Genomic DNA, 17,312 nt, shown 5'->3' with positions numbered 1-17,312 from the left:
GGACCCTCACGTAAGTTTATACGCGAATAAAAATATATAATTGTTTGTAAAAAAAAAAATATATATATATATATATAACGATTACTGTTAAAAATTAAATATTTTAGAGAGAGCGCGAATACTGCCGGCGGAAAATCCGGTTCCAATTGTCATCGATATAGCGGGTAAGTTAACATTTTAGAGAAATAATAAAATATTTTAATAAGAAATATAAAAAATATAGTAAGAAACTCAATGTATAAATATATTATTTCAGACGACGACGACGACGATGATGCTAACAGCGTTATGCACAAAGCTAATGACGATGGCGTCGACGACAACGAGGACAATTCTATCATCGACGTAAGCTCGGCGGATAACGCGATATTTACACCAGGTAAGGTGATATTTAAAAATATAGGTTTACAAAACGATCGACTTTGAATATACAAAACTTGTAAAATATATAAGTATTTTTTTTATAACAAAATTTCTAATGTTATAATAATATCAATAAAGCGGGAAGAGGAACCGGAAGAGGAAGAAGAAGAAGCGCTTGAGGAGCAGGAAGACGAGGAGGAGGAGGAAGAAGTAGAAGAAGAAGAAGATATTCACGAGGCAGAAACAGATCGCGAGAGCGAAGAAGATGATTCTCTAGTGACAGGTAACCAAATTATTTTACTTTTTCCAAAATTTTTATGTTTGAATGTAATAAATAAATTTAAATTTTTAGTATTTCGGCACTTTCCGATTGATTATTCTTCGAATATTGGCTTTGAGAATACGGAAGCATTACTCAAGACCAGATATCGCCAAAAGGTGGGTTATCTCGTCAAATAATAATGTCAATAGTTGTGTAAAAGATTAAATTCGAGCATAAAAATATAAAAGCAATATAACAGTACTTTATATAATTTATATAATTTTATTCAATTTTATAATTTTCTTTTTTTCTTTAGTACAAAGAGGCGGAGGCGGTGGAGCAAACAACACTGCGAAAAATCGCGGCGATATTTCCCGGGAGACGGAGGAGGGTGCAGAGGAGGGTAAAGAGGAGGTGGGAGAGGAAGAGCAACAACGCCAGCAACAACAGCAACACTGGCAAGTCAAAGATAGATTTAATTATATTATAAATGATAATCCTTAAGAGTCGCCGGTAATAAATAATGAAAAATTATATTAATTATATTAATTTAATTAGAGAAAACGCGCGGCGATTCGGGATAGTCGGGAGAGAAGCGAGTTTCGCGATACGAGAGTTACCTGAAGGCGGCGATATTTATCGGTCATTGGAAAATGCGTTTTGCGAAATTCACGCGTATGCGATAAATTCGAGCAAACCGGGAGTTTACGTAAGTTTATCATTCGATTCGTCGAATTTATTGCACGGCCCCGCGGGATTATCCTTTCGTCCGGTGCGCGATTTGACTCACGAGGATATTTGGGCCTCGTGACCGCGATAGCGCAGAGCGCGGGAGGAGTCGATATCGCGGAGCAATTTAACATAAGCGTTTTCAACATCGCTGTTCCTTCAGGTCGCGGCCGCGTTGTATTAACACATGAAAATATCGCGAACGCTCAATAGTCGAAATAAAGAATAACGACAACTTGTGTTTCCCGCGCTCCCTCGTAGTAGCGCAAACTTATTGCGAACGTGGTAATATACGTACGGGGGAATTACACGAGAAATGGAACAATGTAAGACGCCCGCAATTGAAGTTACAACGCAAATGGGCGTTGGAATTAACTAGAAATGCCGGAGTAATAATTCCCGAAGAAGGTTGCAGGATTCGTGAAATTGAGCGTTTTCAGCGATATCTCACCGCAGTCAATGTCGCTATCGTTATATATAATTTTAGTACTTTCGGTCGCGGCGCGAAACCGTACTATGACGGTACAGCGATACTCGCTTCTCTCGGGCGTGAATCCTCTCATCGTCTAAATATTATGTATTATGAGAATTTACGCCATTTTAATCCTATATTAAATTTAAAAGCCGCTGCGGGTTCTTGTAATTTTTGTAACGTGTAATGTAGGCTTCCGAAACGATAGAGGTGGCGGTCACCGGTGCTCGAATAAATGTCCGCGATGTTTCACCGCGCCGCCGTGCGAACACTCCGACGACGCGCAAATAGTAAAATGCGACGCGTGCAATCAGACGTTTTTTGGTGCTTCGTGTTTCGAACGTCATCGTAAAGAAAAATCTTATGACGGTAAATTGCTCGCGAGTGTTTGTAGCGTCATACGATTTTGCAATAAATGCGGATCTATAATTAAAGCGAAAGCGAAGCACGAATGCGGCGTTTCTTACTGCAGATTATGCCATTCAAAGCAACCTCGAAATCATTTGTGTTATATGAGACCTCTGCGCAACGACGTTAATTCTTCTACCGAGCCGTCGTCGTCGACACATCCTCCGGAAGTAAAAGCGACGACGGTGACGGTAGATGTATCCGTCGAGAAGAAAGAAAACATAAATGATAACGAAGAAGCGAGAAAATCGGCATTGACAGATAGAAAGAGACGCGTAGCATTCGTGTTTTATGATTTTGAAACACGGCAGGACGAGACGCTCGAAGGTACAACGTCCGTAAAAAGACACATCCCGACACTTTGCGTCGCGCAACAAATTTGCGAAGCATGCGCGCAAAACAACGATATCTCTGTGCGTTGTTACTGGTGCGGAGTGCGAGAGTTCGTATTTTGTAATGATCCGGTGAAATATTTTGTCGATTTTGCTACGCGAAGGACGAAATATTTTAAACAGATAATTTGCATAGCCCACAATGCGAAAGCGTTTGACGCTCAATTTATTTTGAAATATATCGTAGAAAATCGTGTCAATCTCGCGCCGAAAGTGATTTTGAACGGGACAAAAATTGTCGTATTAACAGTTGGACATACAAAGTTTATCGATAGCGTAAATTATATGCCAATGCGATTATCCGATTTGCCGAAGGCTTTCGGGCTGAAGGATACATCGGGTAAAGTCATTTTTCCTTATTTATTAAATATTATCAAAAATCAAATGTATGTCGGACCATTACCCGACGCGCATTATTACTCTCCCGAAATCATGAAATCGAAAGAGCGCGAATGCTTTCTCGCGTGGCATACGGACATGCGGTTAAAAAACACAGTGTTTGATTTTCAACGCGAGATAGTACAATATTGCCGTACCGATGTTGATATACTTCGATGAGTGTGCATGGCGTTTAGAAAAATTTTTATAGATCGCGGAAATGTATGTCCGTTCGAGAAATGTACAACTATTGCTTCAACGTGTAGGACAGTTTTTTGGAAAAACTTCTTACAGCCGAATACGATAGGCGTCATTCCTGCGGGCGGATACAGAAAAGCAAACATACATTTGCGCAAAGCTCTACAATGGTTGGTATGGAAGGAGCGCAAGCTCGGTTATCCTATAAACCACGCAAGGCGTGCGCGCAAATACCGTACGATCGACGGCACACTCGTCGATGGTTATTATGAAGAAACATTGGAAACGGGAGTAACGTTGCGTCACGTGTTGCAATTCCACGGTTGCTTTTGGCACGGATGTACGTCGTGCTTTCCTCTAAATCGCAATAGACGGCTTTCGTCGGCTGAGGAACGAAGAGATACGATTGACTCGCAATACGAGCGAACTCTCGCAATCTCGTGGCAACTTCGCCAGCAGGGGTACACGCTGACGGAAAAGTGGGAGTGTAGCTTTGATCAGGAAATGCGGGATAATCGTGAAATGCGCGAATTTTTCGAGAGTTATCCGATGGTGAAAACAGCATCGCTCGATCCTCGTGACGCATTTTTCGATGGACGCACGGGAAATATCGCGACTCTTTGTAAAATCACAGGTGCGGAGAAAATACGCTACGTAGACGTATGTTCATTATACCCGTATGTATTGAAGACGGGTGCTTTCCCTATCGGCCATCCCGACATTTATATCGGCGATGAATGCTCGAATTTAATCGGTGTTTGCGCGTACGCTCGATTGCTGACGTTGAACGCTCACGCACGAAGCTACGGATCCTGACAATCGGGTTGTAAATCCGATCGTCGATATCCGTCTCGTGTATAGATTGCACAGGAAGATTCAAAGTGGACTGTATCTTAAGGAGGGTGGACGCGCTCCGATTGGTGCGCAGGATGGGTAACGATTTAAGCCACGTGCCGAATCGAGAACCAGAATACGGAATTATATGCACAAATTACACAAAAACAATCCATTTATTAACTAAATTTGTCCGAGAGTCACAATGTACATAAACGCAAATTAATTTGAAACCTTTACATAAAATCTTTATCTATTAACGAATAAAATAGTCACCGCGAAAACACGTACGACGTGGTTGTTAAGCAGTCCGAAATGTCTCACTATATGGTATCTAGCATGTGTTGCATGGACACCACCGAAAAACTATTTGTTGCATAACAATTGCTAGTTACGATGAACACGCTCGAAACTCGTGTATCGAATCGTTCGAAATCTCACATTAAGATTTCGTACACGTTGCCGATTGCGGCGAATGCGATATTAAATCGCGAACCGAAATGTTTCAATTAACATGAAGAATCACTGATCACATAAATGTTACAGTGCGTTGAGCACCACGGGCTCGAAGGGATGAAAAAAAAGGAACGCAAACACAATCACGACATCAGGTATCAGTCCCAGATGACTGATCACGTGATCTGCGCGCTCCAACTCACGTGATCTACGCGTGCCAAGCGAACACGCGCGTGCCTCATGTATACAATTATTACGTTCGTGGAAACAATCGGACTTCGGCACCTTGATATTTCACCATTGCGTGAATTCTGGTCCCAAATCACTGAATTCCGCTTCGTTAACAATGTTTTGAGCGCAAATTTTATGTCGCGTATATAACGGCGCACCTTGTTGCTACCGTTAATTAGCGAATGTCAAAGTGAACGTATTTCACATCTCACTTATCACTGAATCACAGCAGAATATCAATCTGATTATTTTTTTTATTTTTTTTATTAATCAAACGAACTACGAACAATTAGAATCGCGACGGAAAACCCACATGTGACTAATCGCAAAGCCGTGCCAGGAGCGAATGCCCAGGTTCGATGACGAGGCAGTTCATCCCCGATCGATTCGATAATCGAACGCTTGAAGCGCGGCGTGTAGGTTCAGTGCGTGCTGCCCCGTGCCGGATTAACTCAAAAATTATAGAATTTCAAATTATCGACCTACTTCTTCATTCTCTTTGAACAAATAATAAAGTTCTTGACCTGGGGTCAACTTACTCCTGAACATACCGCCCGCCTCGAAATAAAGATTTCGAAATGTCTTACAGTAACTAAAGAACTTACCCCAGGTTTGGGTTTTTTTTTTGTTACATAAAAAGAAAAAAAAGAAAAAATAAAACGTTAATCGCTTAATGATTTTTCGAGTGAGATTCAGTGATTACATATTGAACAATAACAGGCATTTGGTTGCTTACATGATTGAATAACAATATTAAGACATAGATTCTTACTAAATTTACATTAACGCGACGCGAGTGGTCTTGAGTAGTCAAGGATATTGAGCGCCGCCCGCCTTAACTAACTACGAAGGACTTGACTTGTCCTAATTATGCGAACGATTGAGACGTTGCATGCGCATTATGGAGTTGGGTTTTCCGCAGTACCTGTCTTACGTTCCGACAGTTGATCGATTAAGTTAATATCGATAGGTAGTAGGCACAATTTAGTTACTGGTCGCTTGTATTCGGACGTCGCTGTTTTAACTGAGACGACTCGAGTTAACCCGTCAGAGCCCGGATGACAATGAATAACTCGCCCTAATTCCCATTTACACGGTGGGAGAAGGGGGTTTTGAATCAAAACCATTGAGCCAACCTGAATCGGAGGCGTTTCTCGACGCCACTTTGATCTTTGTTGAAGAGTATTGACATAATCTGACTGCCACTGCTTCCAAAAACGCTCCGTAATCTGTCTGAGTAATTGCCATCGCGACAATCTGTTTTCGTTCAATTGTAGAACGGAAGGTTCCGGATTCGTAGTAATGGCAGTCCCAATCAAAAGGTGACCTGGGGTCAGGAACTCGTAGTCATCTGGAGTATCATTGAGTGGAGAAAGCGGCCTTGAGTTGAGGATAGCCTCAATTTTGCACAACACTGTCGTGAACTCCTCAAATGTCAATGCGTGTGAGCTTACAATTCGACGAAGGTGGTGTTTGACACTCTTCACTCCTGCCTCCCATAGTCCTCCAAAATGAGGAGCATGAGGCGGGATGAAACTCCAAGTGATCCTATCTGTTGCGATTAAATTGAGAAAATCCGTATTGCGTTGAGCATCCCGATACGCGCGGGATAGCTCTTTATCGGCTCCTGTAAATGTTGTACCGTTATCCGAATACATAACTGCTGGCAAGCCTCGTCTGGCGCAAAATCGTTGAAATGCGTTCAAAAATGCTGGCGTTGAATAATCGCTGACCAACTCGAGATGAATGGCTCGAGTTGCCAAACATATGAAAACGGCTATGTAAGCCTTTCGTGAGGTGATTCCTCGACCAGCAGAGGCTCGAATGAGCACTGGACCGGCATAATCGATGCCGCTGTGCAAAAACGCCCTCGTTGGCGTTGAGACTCGAGTTGATGGGAGTTGACCCATTAACTGATTGGCTACCTGAGCTCTTTCTCGCGTGCATCGAACGCACCTGTAGATAACTGATTTAACTAAAGGCCTAGATTTTATAATCCAAAATTCTTGGCGAATTTTAGACAGGGTAGACTGAAGACCGGCGTGCAGCGAGGCTATGTGCGTGTAGCGAATGAGCATTGTAGTAATTGGATGATCAGCTAGTAGAACTGGATGTTTGGATTGAAATGGTAGATGAGAATGCTCCAATCTTCCGCCAACGCGGAGTAGACCATTTGCGTCTAGGAATGGATTTAATGATATCAGAGCGCTGTTTCTTGATAACCTCTTGTTTGACTTGAGTAAGTAAAGTTCTTGCTTGAACACCTCTGCTTGAATCATATGCAACCAAAAGTTACGAGACTGCATGTACTCAAATGCTGTAATGGCGTGGGACCGGACGTGATCTTTGTGATCTGCCGCGTGCTTCCGTTGACATTTGTTTATGAATCGGTATATATATGCAGTGACGCGTATCAATTTTGGCCACCATGAATACCGTGCAGCAAGACTCCAGTCTTCACGAGTACTGTTTTGATGAGCTTCACATGCCTTCAGTTCCAACTGAGTTTCGTGGTGCTCTGATAGAATTTGATGAGGCCACTCATCAGAATGAAGATGCAACCATGACGGCCCATGCCACCATAGGTTGATGGATATCAAATCTCGGCCGAGTAATCCGCGCGAAGCACAGTCTGCGGGGTTTTCACTGGTGTTTACGTGATGCCAACTACCGGTTGGTAATCGTGTCTGAATTTCGGCTACTCTATGAGCTACGAAAGTTTTCCAATTTGAGGGGTGCTTCTTGAGCCATGCGAGAACTACAGTGGAGTCTGTCCAACAATAAATCGCAATGTCGCTTAAATGAAGTGACTGCTTGATAAAGTCAATCAAGCGAACTAGCAGAACGGCAGCAGAAAGTTCGAGGCGAGGAACCGTCATTGGTTTAAGAGACGCGACTTTAGATCGCCCAGCAATGAGCGAGACCGTAATTTTCCCAGAGGAGGATGTCACGCGTAAAAACACCACTGCTGCGTAAGCGATTGTGGATGCGTCCGCGAACCCGTGTAATTCCACAGTTGCCGTTCCGGACTCAAAACCTGTCCAACGACTCAGTTGAATTTTTCGTAGATAGGGTAATGACTCGTAGATAGACTTCCAGGATGATAAGATTTCGTCCGGAATAATGTCGTCCCATCCGATACGGTGTCGCCATAATTGCTGCATGAGAGTTTTCGCCTTTAAAATCGCAGGTGTGACCCACCCGAGCGGGTCGAATAATCTTGCTATTGTTGATAGAATTGCTCGTTTGGTGTTAGGAACAGTTTCAGATAATGTAATTTGAAACTGAAAGCAGTCATGTTTCGGGTTCCAGACAATACCGAGGATTTTTAGACTGTCATCAGTCTCCAAATTTTTTGCGTAAGCCAATCCATGATTGTCAGGCTGAATATCTGAAAGCAATTCTGAGTGGTTACTGGCCCATTTCCGGAGATCGAAACCACCACGGTTCAGCAAATTACAAAGTTGAGTGCGAGCTTGCTTTAACAGTGTGATATCGTCTGCACCAAATAATACATCATCGACGTAGATGTTTTCTCTTAGGATGGGAGAGGCTAACGGAAATGAATCTCCCTCGTCACAGTTCAATTGTTGGATTACTCGAAGAGCAAGAAACGGTGCTGACGCAGTGCCGTAAGTAACGGTAAGGAGTTGATATTCCTGTATAGTTGAGTTGTGGTCGACCCACAGTATCCGTTGGTAGTCTCTATCTCTAGGATCGATTAATATTTGGCGATACATTTTAGCGATGTCCGCAGAATATACATATTTATATTGCCTCCAGCGCAATATAACTGCTTGTAGATCGGACTGCAATTTTGGGCCGGTGTACATGTGAAAGTTGAGAGACGTTCCATTGGATGTGAGGCAGGAGGCGTCGAACACGACTCTTAAACAGGTTGTCGAACTTGTCTCCTTGATGACTGGATGATGAGGTATATAGGTCGCTTGAACATTATTTGAATGCAAAGGAGCGACTTGCTTCATATGATTTAATTGCTCATATTCGCGCATGAAGTCCAAATATTCTTGTGCAAGTGTGGGTTGACGAGCAAATTTACGAATTAGCGACGAAAGTCGGCGTTCAGCTATGCTGCGAGAGTCGCCTATTTTAATAGGCGGGCCCTCTTTAAAAGGGAGTCGCACGACATATCTGCCATCTGCTGTTCTAGTATGCGTGCGTTGAAAGTGATCCTCGCATTGTTTATCTTCTATGGACGCATGAACATGTTGAGGAGTTTCTTCAACCTCCCAAAACTTACATAATTGCCGTTCCAAGGAGCAGCAGTGAGCAACTGCATGATACCTTTGTCGTGAACTGGGTAATGGTGAGCCTTGAGGTTGGGCTCCGACATGCGATGAAACCAAAGTAGAGCCGACTACATGGGTGTTTCGTATGACATGATTAGGGATTGACGTAGGTCCAGATAGAATCCACCCGAAATGCGATTGTATAGCGTCTGGTTGACCTATGGGTCCATTGCGTATATTGACAAGAACCTTGCTATACAAATCAGCTCCAATAATGAGGTCAATAGGAGTTGATCCAGTCGGATCGTCATCCGCTAAGGTCAAGTTGGAGATGTGTTTCCAGTCACGTAATGACGAAGCGTGTCTGGGAGCATACTTCGTCAATGCTCTCATGATGTAAGCTACCGTGGTGAAGGTTGGCTCAGGTTTATCGCGAGGCGAAATATTAATTAACGCGGCAGATCGGCATGTACCGGTATCTGCACAGCTAATCCCCGAAGTTGAAGTAAATGTTTGCATACGAGGTAAGCGTAAAATTTGCGCTACGCGTTCCGTAAGAAATGTGAGTTCTGAACCACCGTCAAGTAAGGCTCTGACAGTTAAGGAACGTCCAGAAAGCGAATGTATTTTCACCGTTGCCGTAGACAACACCACAGGAGTCGGTGATGTAGTTAACGTGACCGCTGAAAGCGCTGTGACATTTGATATATTAGTAACATTCTGCGAACTCGATGACGCAGGAATGCTCGTTGTTTGTTGCAATGAGCCCGAGTCAACGTGGATCATTGTGTGATGCCGCTTGCTACATTTGCGACACGTGAATTTACTCTGACAATTAAGTGCTACGTGCTTATCGCTTAAGCAATTGAAACATCGTTTAAGTTTCTTTATCAATTCGCGTCGTTGATCCGTGCTCATTGAAAGAAATTGTTGACACTTAGAGAGAAAGTGAGATTGTTTACAAATTGGACATGACAAATTAACTGACGCAGTTGCGGTGGCGCTTGTCACTCTCGAATGTGACTTCGTTTTATCGTGTTCGTGAGGATGGAGTTCCTCAAGCGCTATAGCGCGCGAAGATATGAAACGTATCAAGTCTTTGTACGTTGGAGGATTTTCGTTATCGCTACTCTTCAATTTCCACGCTCGACGCGTAGCAGAATCAAACTTTTGTGAAATGAAGTATACTAATATATCGCTTACAATATCCTCTGCTGTACGATCAAGACGTTTCAATGTCGCTAACGCTTGTTCCGTTTTATCTCGCAACTCGTGAAGTTCTGACGCTGATTCGCGAGTCATCTTTGGAAGATGATATAAGGTCGACACATGTACTTCGATCAACCGTCGTTTGTTCTCGAAACGCGTGGTTAACGCTTTCCACGCGACCTTAAAATTTTCTGCGGTTACTTTGATTCCTGATATCGCATCGCGGGCCGGACCTGTCAAACTAGAGATCAAAAAATGCATACGAGTGAAATTTGACAATTCTTTGTTATCTATAATCAACGACTGAAAACGGTCGCGAAAGGTCTCCCAATCCTCGTTTTTTCCAGAAAAAGGCGGTAATTTAATAGGAGGGAGATGCTTTAACGAGAATGACGATGCGTCCATTTGCGCAAAAGAAGTTTCGAGGGATGTATCTCGACTTACGACAGGAACCAGGTCTTCTAGACATTCGTTCATATGATCCAGGGCTGATTGATAGAGATCTTCGTGAAGGTCGAATTGATTCTTCTTGAAATAATTAATTGACCCTTGATCATCCTCTGGAACAAGTTGAAGCAGAATGGTGTGATTGTGCACACCTTGAGTCCATTGAGCTTGTAAAGTCGCAATCCGTGAGCGAACCCTTGCGGCCGTCAAATTAGAACGACCAATCTTTTTGAAATTGTCGAGAGCTCGAGCAATTGAGTGGAAGATAGTTTGCTGATTTGCAAGAGCGTCTTCCATTTTGACACTATAGTTGTTTATGAATATGTCACTAACACGATTGTCTACTTAAACGCGATTACTTGACTGACTGTATCTCGAATCACGCTGCACTTAAATATCACTGGTGTCCTTAATTCAGTGTTCTCGATTCGTCATTACTCTCCCATCCGGCTCGAAGGACCAAAAAATGTTTGCGCGTACGCTCGATTGCTGACGTTGAACGCTCACGCACGAAGCTACGGATCCTGACAATCGGGTTGTAAATCCGATCGTCGATATCCGTCTCGTGTATAGATTGCACAGGAAGATTCAAAGTGGACTGTATCTTAAGGAGGGTGGACGCGCTCCGATTGGTGCGCAGGATGGGTAACGATTTAAGCCACGTGCCGAATCGAGAACCAGAATACGGAATTATATGCACAAATTACACAAAAACAATCCATTTATTAACTAAATTTGTCCGAGAGTCACAATGTACATAAACGCAAATTAATTTGAAACCTTTACATAAAATCTTTATCTATTAACGAATAAAATAGTCACCGCGAAAACACGTACGACGTGGTTGTTAAGCAGTCCGAAATGTCTCACTATATGGTATCTAGCATGTGTTGCATGGACACCACCGAAAAACTATTTGTTGCATAACAATTGCTAGTTACGATGAACACGCTCGAAACTCGTGTATCGAATCGTTCGAAATCTCACATTAAGATTTCGTACACGTTGCCGATTGCGGCGAATGCGATATTAAATCGCGAACCGAAATGTTTCAATTAACATGAAGAATCACTGATCACATAAATGTTACAGTGCGTTGAGCACCACGGGCTCGAAGGGATGAAAAAAAAGGAACGCAAACACAATCACGACATCAGGTATCAGTCCCAGATGACTGATCACGTGATCTGCGCGCTCCAACTCACGTGATCTACGCGTGCCAAGCGAACACGCGCGTGCCTCATGTATACAATTATTACGTTCGTGGAAACAATCGGACTTCGGCACCTTGATATTTCACCATTGCGTGAATTCTGGTCCCAAATCACTGAATTCCGCTTCGTTAACAATGTTTTGAGCGCAAATTTTATGTCGCGTATATAACGGCGCACCTTGTTGCTACCGTTAATTAGCGAATGTCAAAGTGAACGTATTTCACATCTCACTTATCACTGAATCACAGCAGAATATCAATCTGATTATTTTTTTTATTTTTTTTATTAATCAAACGAACTACGAACAATTAGAATCGCGACGGAAAACCCACATGTGACTAATCGCAAAGCCGTGCCAGGAGCGAATGCCCAGGTTCGATGACGAGGCAGTTCATCCCCGATCGATTCGATAATCGAACGCTTGAAGCGCGGCGTGTAGGTTCAGTGCGTGCTGCCCCGTGCCGGATTAACTCAAAAATTATAGAATTTCAAATTATCGACCTACTTCTTCATTCTCTTTGAACAAATAATAAAGTTCTTGACCTGGGGTCAACTTACTCCTGAACAATCGGTACAGTTCCGAATTATAATTTTGACACCGTCGAAGGTCTCGTACGCTGTACGATACTTCCTCCGCGCGATTTATTTTATCCGGTACTCCCGTATCGCGCGCACAGAAAATTATTATTCGCACTGTGTCGTAGTTGTAAAACATTTTCGCAAACAAAGTGTACGCACAAGCCTAACGAACGCGAATTCGAGGGTACGTGGGTGAGCTGCGAATTACGCAAGGCCGTGGAAAAAGGTTATCTCGTGACTAAAGTAAATGAAATTTGGCAATATAAAATTAGTCGATATAATCGCGAAACACGGCAGGGTGGATTGTTCGCCGAATATATAAACTCGTTTTTACAACTTAAACAGGAGGCAAGCGGATGGCCGAGTAAATGCGCGGACGATGATGGTAAAGAGCAATACTTGCGCGAGTACGAGAAAACCGAAGGTATTGTTCTCGATAAGCGTAACATCTCGCAAAATCCCGGTTTGCGTTCGGTTGCTAAGCTCTGCTTAAATTTGTTTTGGGGAAAATTCGGCCAACGATCCAATTTGCCAAATACCGAAATTGTTAAGTCGCATCGACGTTTTATGTTATTATTAACAAGTCCCGAGCACGAGATAACCGATATATTGCCGATAAACGACGAGGCAATGTATGTTTCGTGACGATTGAGACACGAGGCCGTCGTACCCTCACCAATAACTAATGTTGTGATAGTCGCATACACGACTGCACAAGCGCGGCTAAAATTATATAATTATCTAGAGCGCTTAGACCGTCGTGTATTATATTACGATACCGATTCTTGCATTTATGTGAGCACCGGCGAACCGAATGAATATGAACTCCGTACCGGTAATTTCTAGGCGACATGACCGATGAACTCGAGAGCTACGGCCGCGGTAGTTACATCGAGGAATTTGTGTCCGGCGGTCTGAAATTTTACGCCTACATTGTGCGAACACCCGACGGAGTTATACACAAAACTTGCAAAGTTAAAGGTATAACTCTCAATTACAAGAACTCGCGGCGTGTTAATTTTAATAGTATCAAAAAATTGATATTAGCGAGAGAAAAAACACGAGAAAACGAGGATAACGAAGAAGAAGAAGATGAGACAACGATAAATCTGCGTTTCAACGCCATTCATCGTACTGCGTTTCATGAAATTGTAACGCGGGCCGAAACGAAAATATGCGCACCGGTATTAGTGAAACGTAGATTTATCAATAACAGATATTCATACCCGTATGGATATTTATTATAAAAATATAGTATTCTTTTTCTCCTGTATTTTCTCCCGCATTTTGTACAAATATTTTATACGCGTATTAGAAAATATATTTTGTGTAAAATTTTGTAATATAGTAGTGTTAATATTAGTAAGAACATAAGTCTGTAATATGTAATAAGAAAAATAAATTTTATGTACATTTTTATATTTTTTCCGCTAAAATAAAAACGTAATTTCTAATTTTAATATTACATTTAATTCAATAATTTTTCAATAACATATTTCTATGTAACGCTTTTAACTTTTATGTAACATCCTGAATTAGTAATAATAATAAACTTTGTGTGAAACTTTTTACTTAATATTTTATATTTTTCCTACATTCTCTATCCTTTACCTCATAGCAAAATAAAAATTCGATTTCTTTTACTTCAAATTGTTCAATATATTTTTTTCTCTATCCTGTCCCTGTATATCGGAAATAATTTTATTTTATTTTTTCAACACTCGATATCGCGTATACAGCAAGCGAAATCGCGGTCAGACGTTAGAAAAAGATGCGTTTGTAATTTTTGTATATCTTGTTTTCTTTGTTTCCTTTGTTACGCCTAGTAAGCTATCCGTGCAAGTCTGTATTTTTTTTGCTAATCTTTTTCATTGCTGTCACTCCGACGACCCTTCCTCTCTTCCTCGCGTAAGAGAGTTCGAAGAGCGAGCTGCATAGTCGCCCTCCACGTGGCCTCGGTATACCACGACTCGCCATTTTGTCGACTTTTTCCAAAACCCACCTACTCTCCCTCTACCCTTCCAAAATAAAAATTACCCAATCGGAGTGCCGGCAAGTATAGGTAGAGCCTATCAGACGCCGAAGACTAATGCTCTCGATTAAAAATAGACCAATCTCCGATCACAAAATTCTGTCTAGCCACACCCCCTCAGACGTCAGGACCGCGTGTCCGGTCTGAGTTTTGACACTTGTCACAGCAGGACCACGTGTCCGGACTGAGTTTTGACACCTGTAACTGGGTCACCGACCCCCACAACAGGTGCCATTGTCTGGCACAGCAGAGGTCACCATAAAAAACCGTCTGGCACAGCAGAGGTCACCATAAAAAACCGTCTGGCACAGCAGGGGACCGGCCGAGGAGTGGGGGTTTGTTTTGACGGCCTATAGTGGCCCATATACTACTAACTAGACAAAACATTAAGGCACAAAAAAATAAAAATGAACAACCTTTATTTCATTCAAACGTTGTGTATAAGATCGGCTGCAAAGATTGCAACGCCTCATATATAGGCCAAACAAAGAGACAATTACATACTCGGTTAAAGGAACATAGGAATAATATTAAATTAGACTTGACAAAGCTCTCGGTAATTTCGGAACACATAGTAAAAAAACACCATAATATTGATTGGAATAATGTAAAGATTTTAGACAGGGAAAGTAATTATCATAAGAGACTTGTCTTTAAGATGTTACATATCAAAGAGCAAAAAATGGCCTTAATTCCAACAATGATACCGAGCTGCTCAGTGAGGCTTATTTTGATGTTTTAAACATATTAACAAACAGACGATAGATTACTAAAAAGACAAATAAGACATCAACATTTTTTACATAATAACTTAATATATATAAACACTCTTAGCTTGTTGACTTGATACAGTTGGAAATGAGATATTTCATCAAACTAACAGTTATAAAGTTTTTATATAAAAAATTTAAAAAAAAAACGTGAAATCAGCACAAAGAGATTTAAAAGTAAGCCGAACAATTACGTAAGATTTTATAAATTGTGACCGATTATTAATTAACTTGATTGTACGCAGTGCATATTGTTATGAACCATTTCTCGCAAAAAAAAAGAAGTTTCACGGGAAGCATTTTATAGCTTAAGAGCGATCTCTACACAAAAGACGAAATATCAGACATGACACATTGCGACACGTGACACATTTCTAACATTATTAATTTGATAGGATACTATTAATGTAATGTAATAGCGTTTAAGATATGACTTGATAATTTATGTAACACTGAAGAAGACTACGTGCAGTCGAAACGTTTAAATAATTCTTTTATGTAAGATTCGGTAAATTTACGGTTTGTCCGATTCGATTGATATTTTTTCGGTTTAACAATGCTTGTAGATTATATTAAATATATTTCTGATTCTAACATTCTATTTAATGCTCGTTATACTGGCCTCTTTTACTATATTGATTGTTTCAACAATATACTGCGAATATTAAATTCATGTTAAAATATAAAAAACTTTACATAAATATCTTTACGTAATATAACATCCCAGGTAGCACACATGGTCATATTGACGTCAATTTTTGGTCATATTTCGTCCAAGACGTCATATGTCATCTAAATGACGTGTATTTAACGTCCTATTGTAGACAAAATTATGACGTTATAAAAAGACGTAAATTAGACGTCTTTTTAAGATCAAATTTATTATTTATAATTTTATTTTTATTAAAAAAATTTTTTTTTAATTAAAACAGATTTTATTTGTTCCGCTTTTAAACTTTTTACTTACAGTAACTATCGATGTAATAGTAATGTAATAGTTATACTATAAGTGAAGAGATTAATATGTATATAAACATTCAAACACAAATATAGAATGATAAAAGTAAAAAATAAGGTAATGAAAAATATATTGCTTCATTATTAATATATTGCTTTATTATATTAATTACTGCGTTTGCAATTCCAAAAGTATGGAAATTTCATATCTAACAGCATTGATAGAATCCTACCCTATCACGCACTTATCGTAACAAATGATATTTGTCTGAGTGTATGATAAGGAGAACTCCATTGATGCCGCCGTTTAGAATACATTTAAATAAAATAGCGCGAACGTAAAGCGCAGGCACGCTTCTGGGTTTTAGATTGGACATGATAAATTGCGTGACAGTGCAGTAGCACAAGGTTTGTTTGTGTCGCATGCCCCAACATGCTCCTTCTTATTCCAATGCGCTCGTATTGGTGCGCTCCTCGAATTGGACCAATACGAGCGCATTGAAGTAAAAAGAAGCAAGTTGGGGCATGAGACGCGAACAAACCTACAGTATACACTGTGGTAATAGCGGGAAAGTGAGAAATGTAACACGTGCGCAATAAAAGTAATTCTGGTTGAAAGTTTTGTGTATTTGTGTTTTTTAAACACAAAATAAGGAGAAAATATAATTTAGCCAAATCAAACTTACTTATTTTTTTTACATGTGCTCTGTTATTAATAGGATCAGGTTCTTCGTCTATTATTATTAAGGATTTGCTTTTTGTTTTAAGATTGTACTTATCGGTGAGTATACTTACTTTCACCTTTGTGCCTTTGCATATAAAACTGTTTAATACAAATTTGTTTCTATATAAATTATAGAATTTTATTATTGGTATCATTTTATTACTAGTATCATTTCTGTGCGTGAAAAAGTTAGTTTTTAATATGCAGACGCGTGTATATATTAATGCACAAATTGTGATATTTAAAGTCTAACCTACAATTCTACATAAATTATTATCTAATTTCTTATCTCTCTAATCTTATAATACATAAATATATATATATATAAATATATATATATATATATATATATATATATATATTATATTATTCTTTGTCTTTGCAGGCGAAATAATTCAAAAATAAGT

The 17,312-nt window shown here is 40.5% G+C and overlaps 1 protein-coding gene and 1 pseudogene across 1 annotated transcript; one reads left to right on the top strand and one right to left on the bottom strand.

Moving 5' to 3' along the window:
- Positions 1–1,148: 1,148 nt before the first annotated feature.
- Positions 1,149–7,668, top strand: LOC146725181 (uncharacterized; annotated as a pseudogene).
- LOC146725180 (uncharacterized) lies at positions 5,623–10,926 on the bottom strand. Its single transcript, XM_085483934.1, has one exon. It carries the CDS (start codon positions 10,924–10,926, stop codon positions 5,623–5,625), a length of 5,304 nt encoding a protein of 1,767 aa, XP_085340060.1.
- Between the last annotated feature and the right edge of the window lie 6,386 nt (positions 10,927–17,312).

The sequence above is a fragment of the Nylanderia fulva genome, unplaced genomic scaffold (genome assembly GCF_048542155.1).
Source record: "Nylanderia fulva isolate GAGA-0341 unplaced genomic scaffold, ASM4854215v1 Scaffold101, whole genome shotgun sequence".
NCBI lineage: Eukaryota > Metazoa > Arthropoda > Insecta > Hymenoptera > Formicidae > Nylanderia > Nylanderia fulva.
Note: the sequence above shows the minus strand (reverse complement) of the source record. Positions and strands in the feature narration are given on the sequence as shown.

What these genes read in the sequence shown, in the direction of transcription:
- LOC146725180 (XM_085483934.1), bottom strand. Translation starts at nt 10,926, where the DNA reads ATGGAAGACGCTCTTGCAAATCAGCAAACTATCTTCCACTCAATTGCT.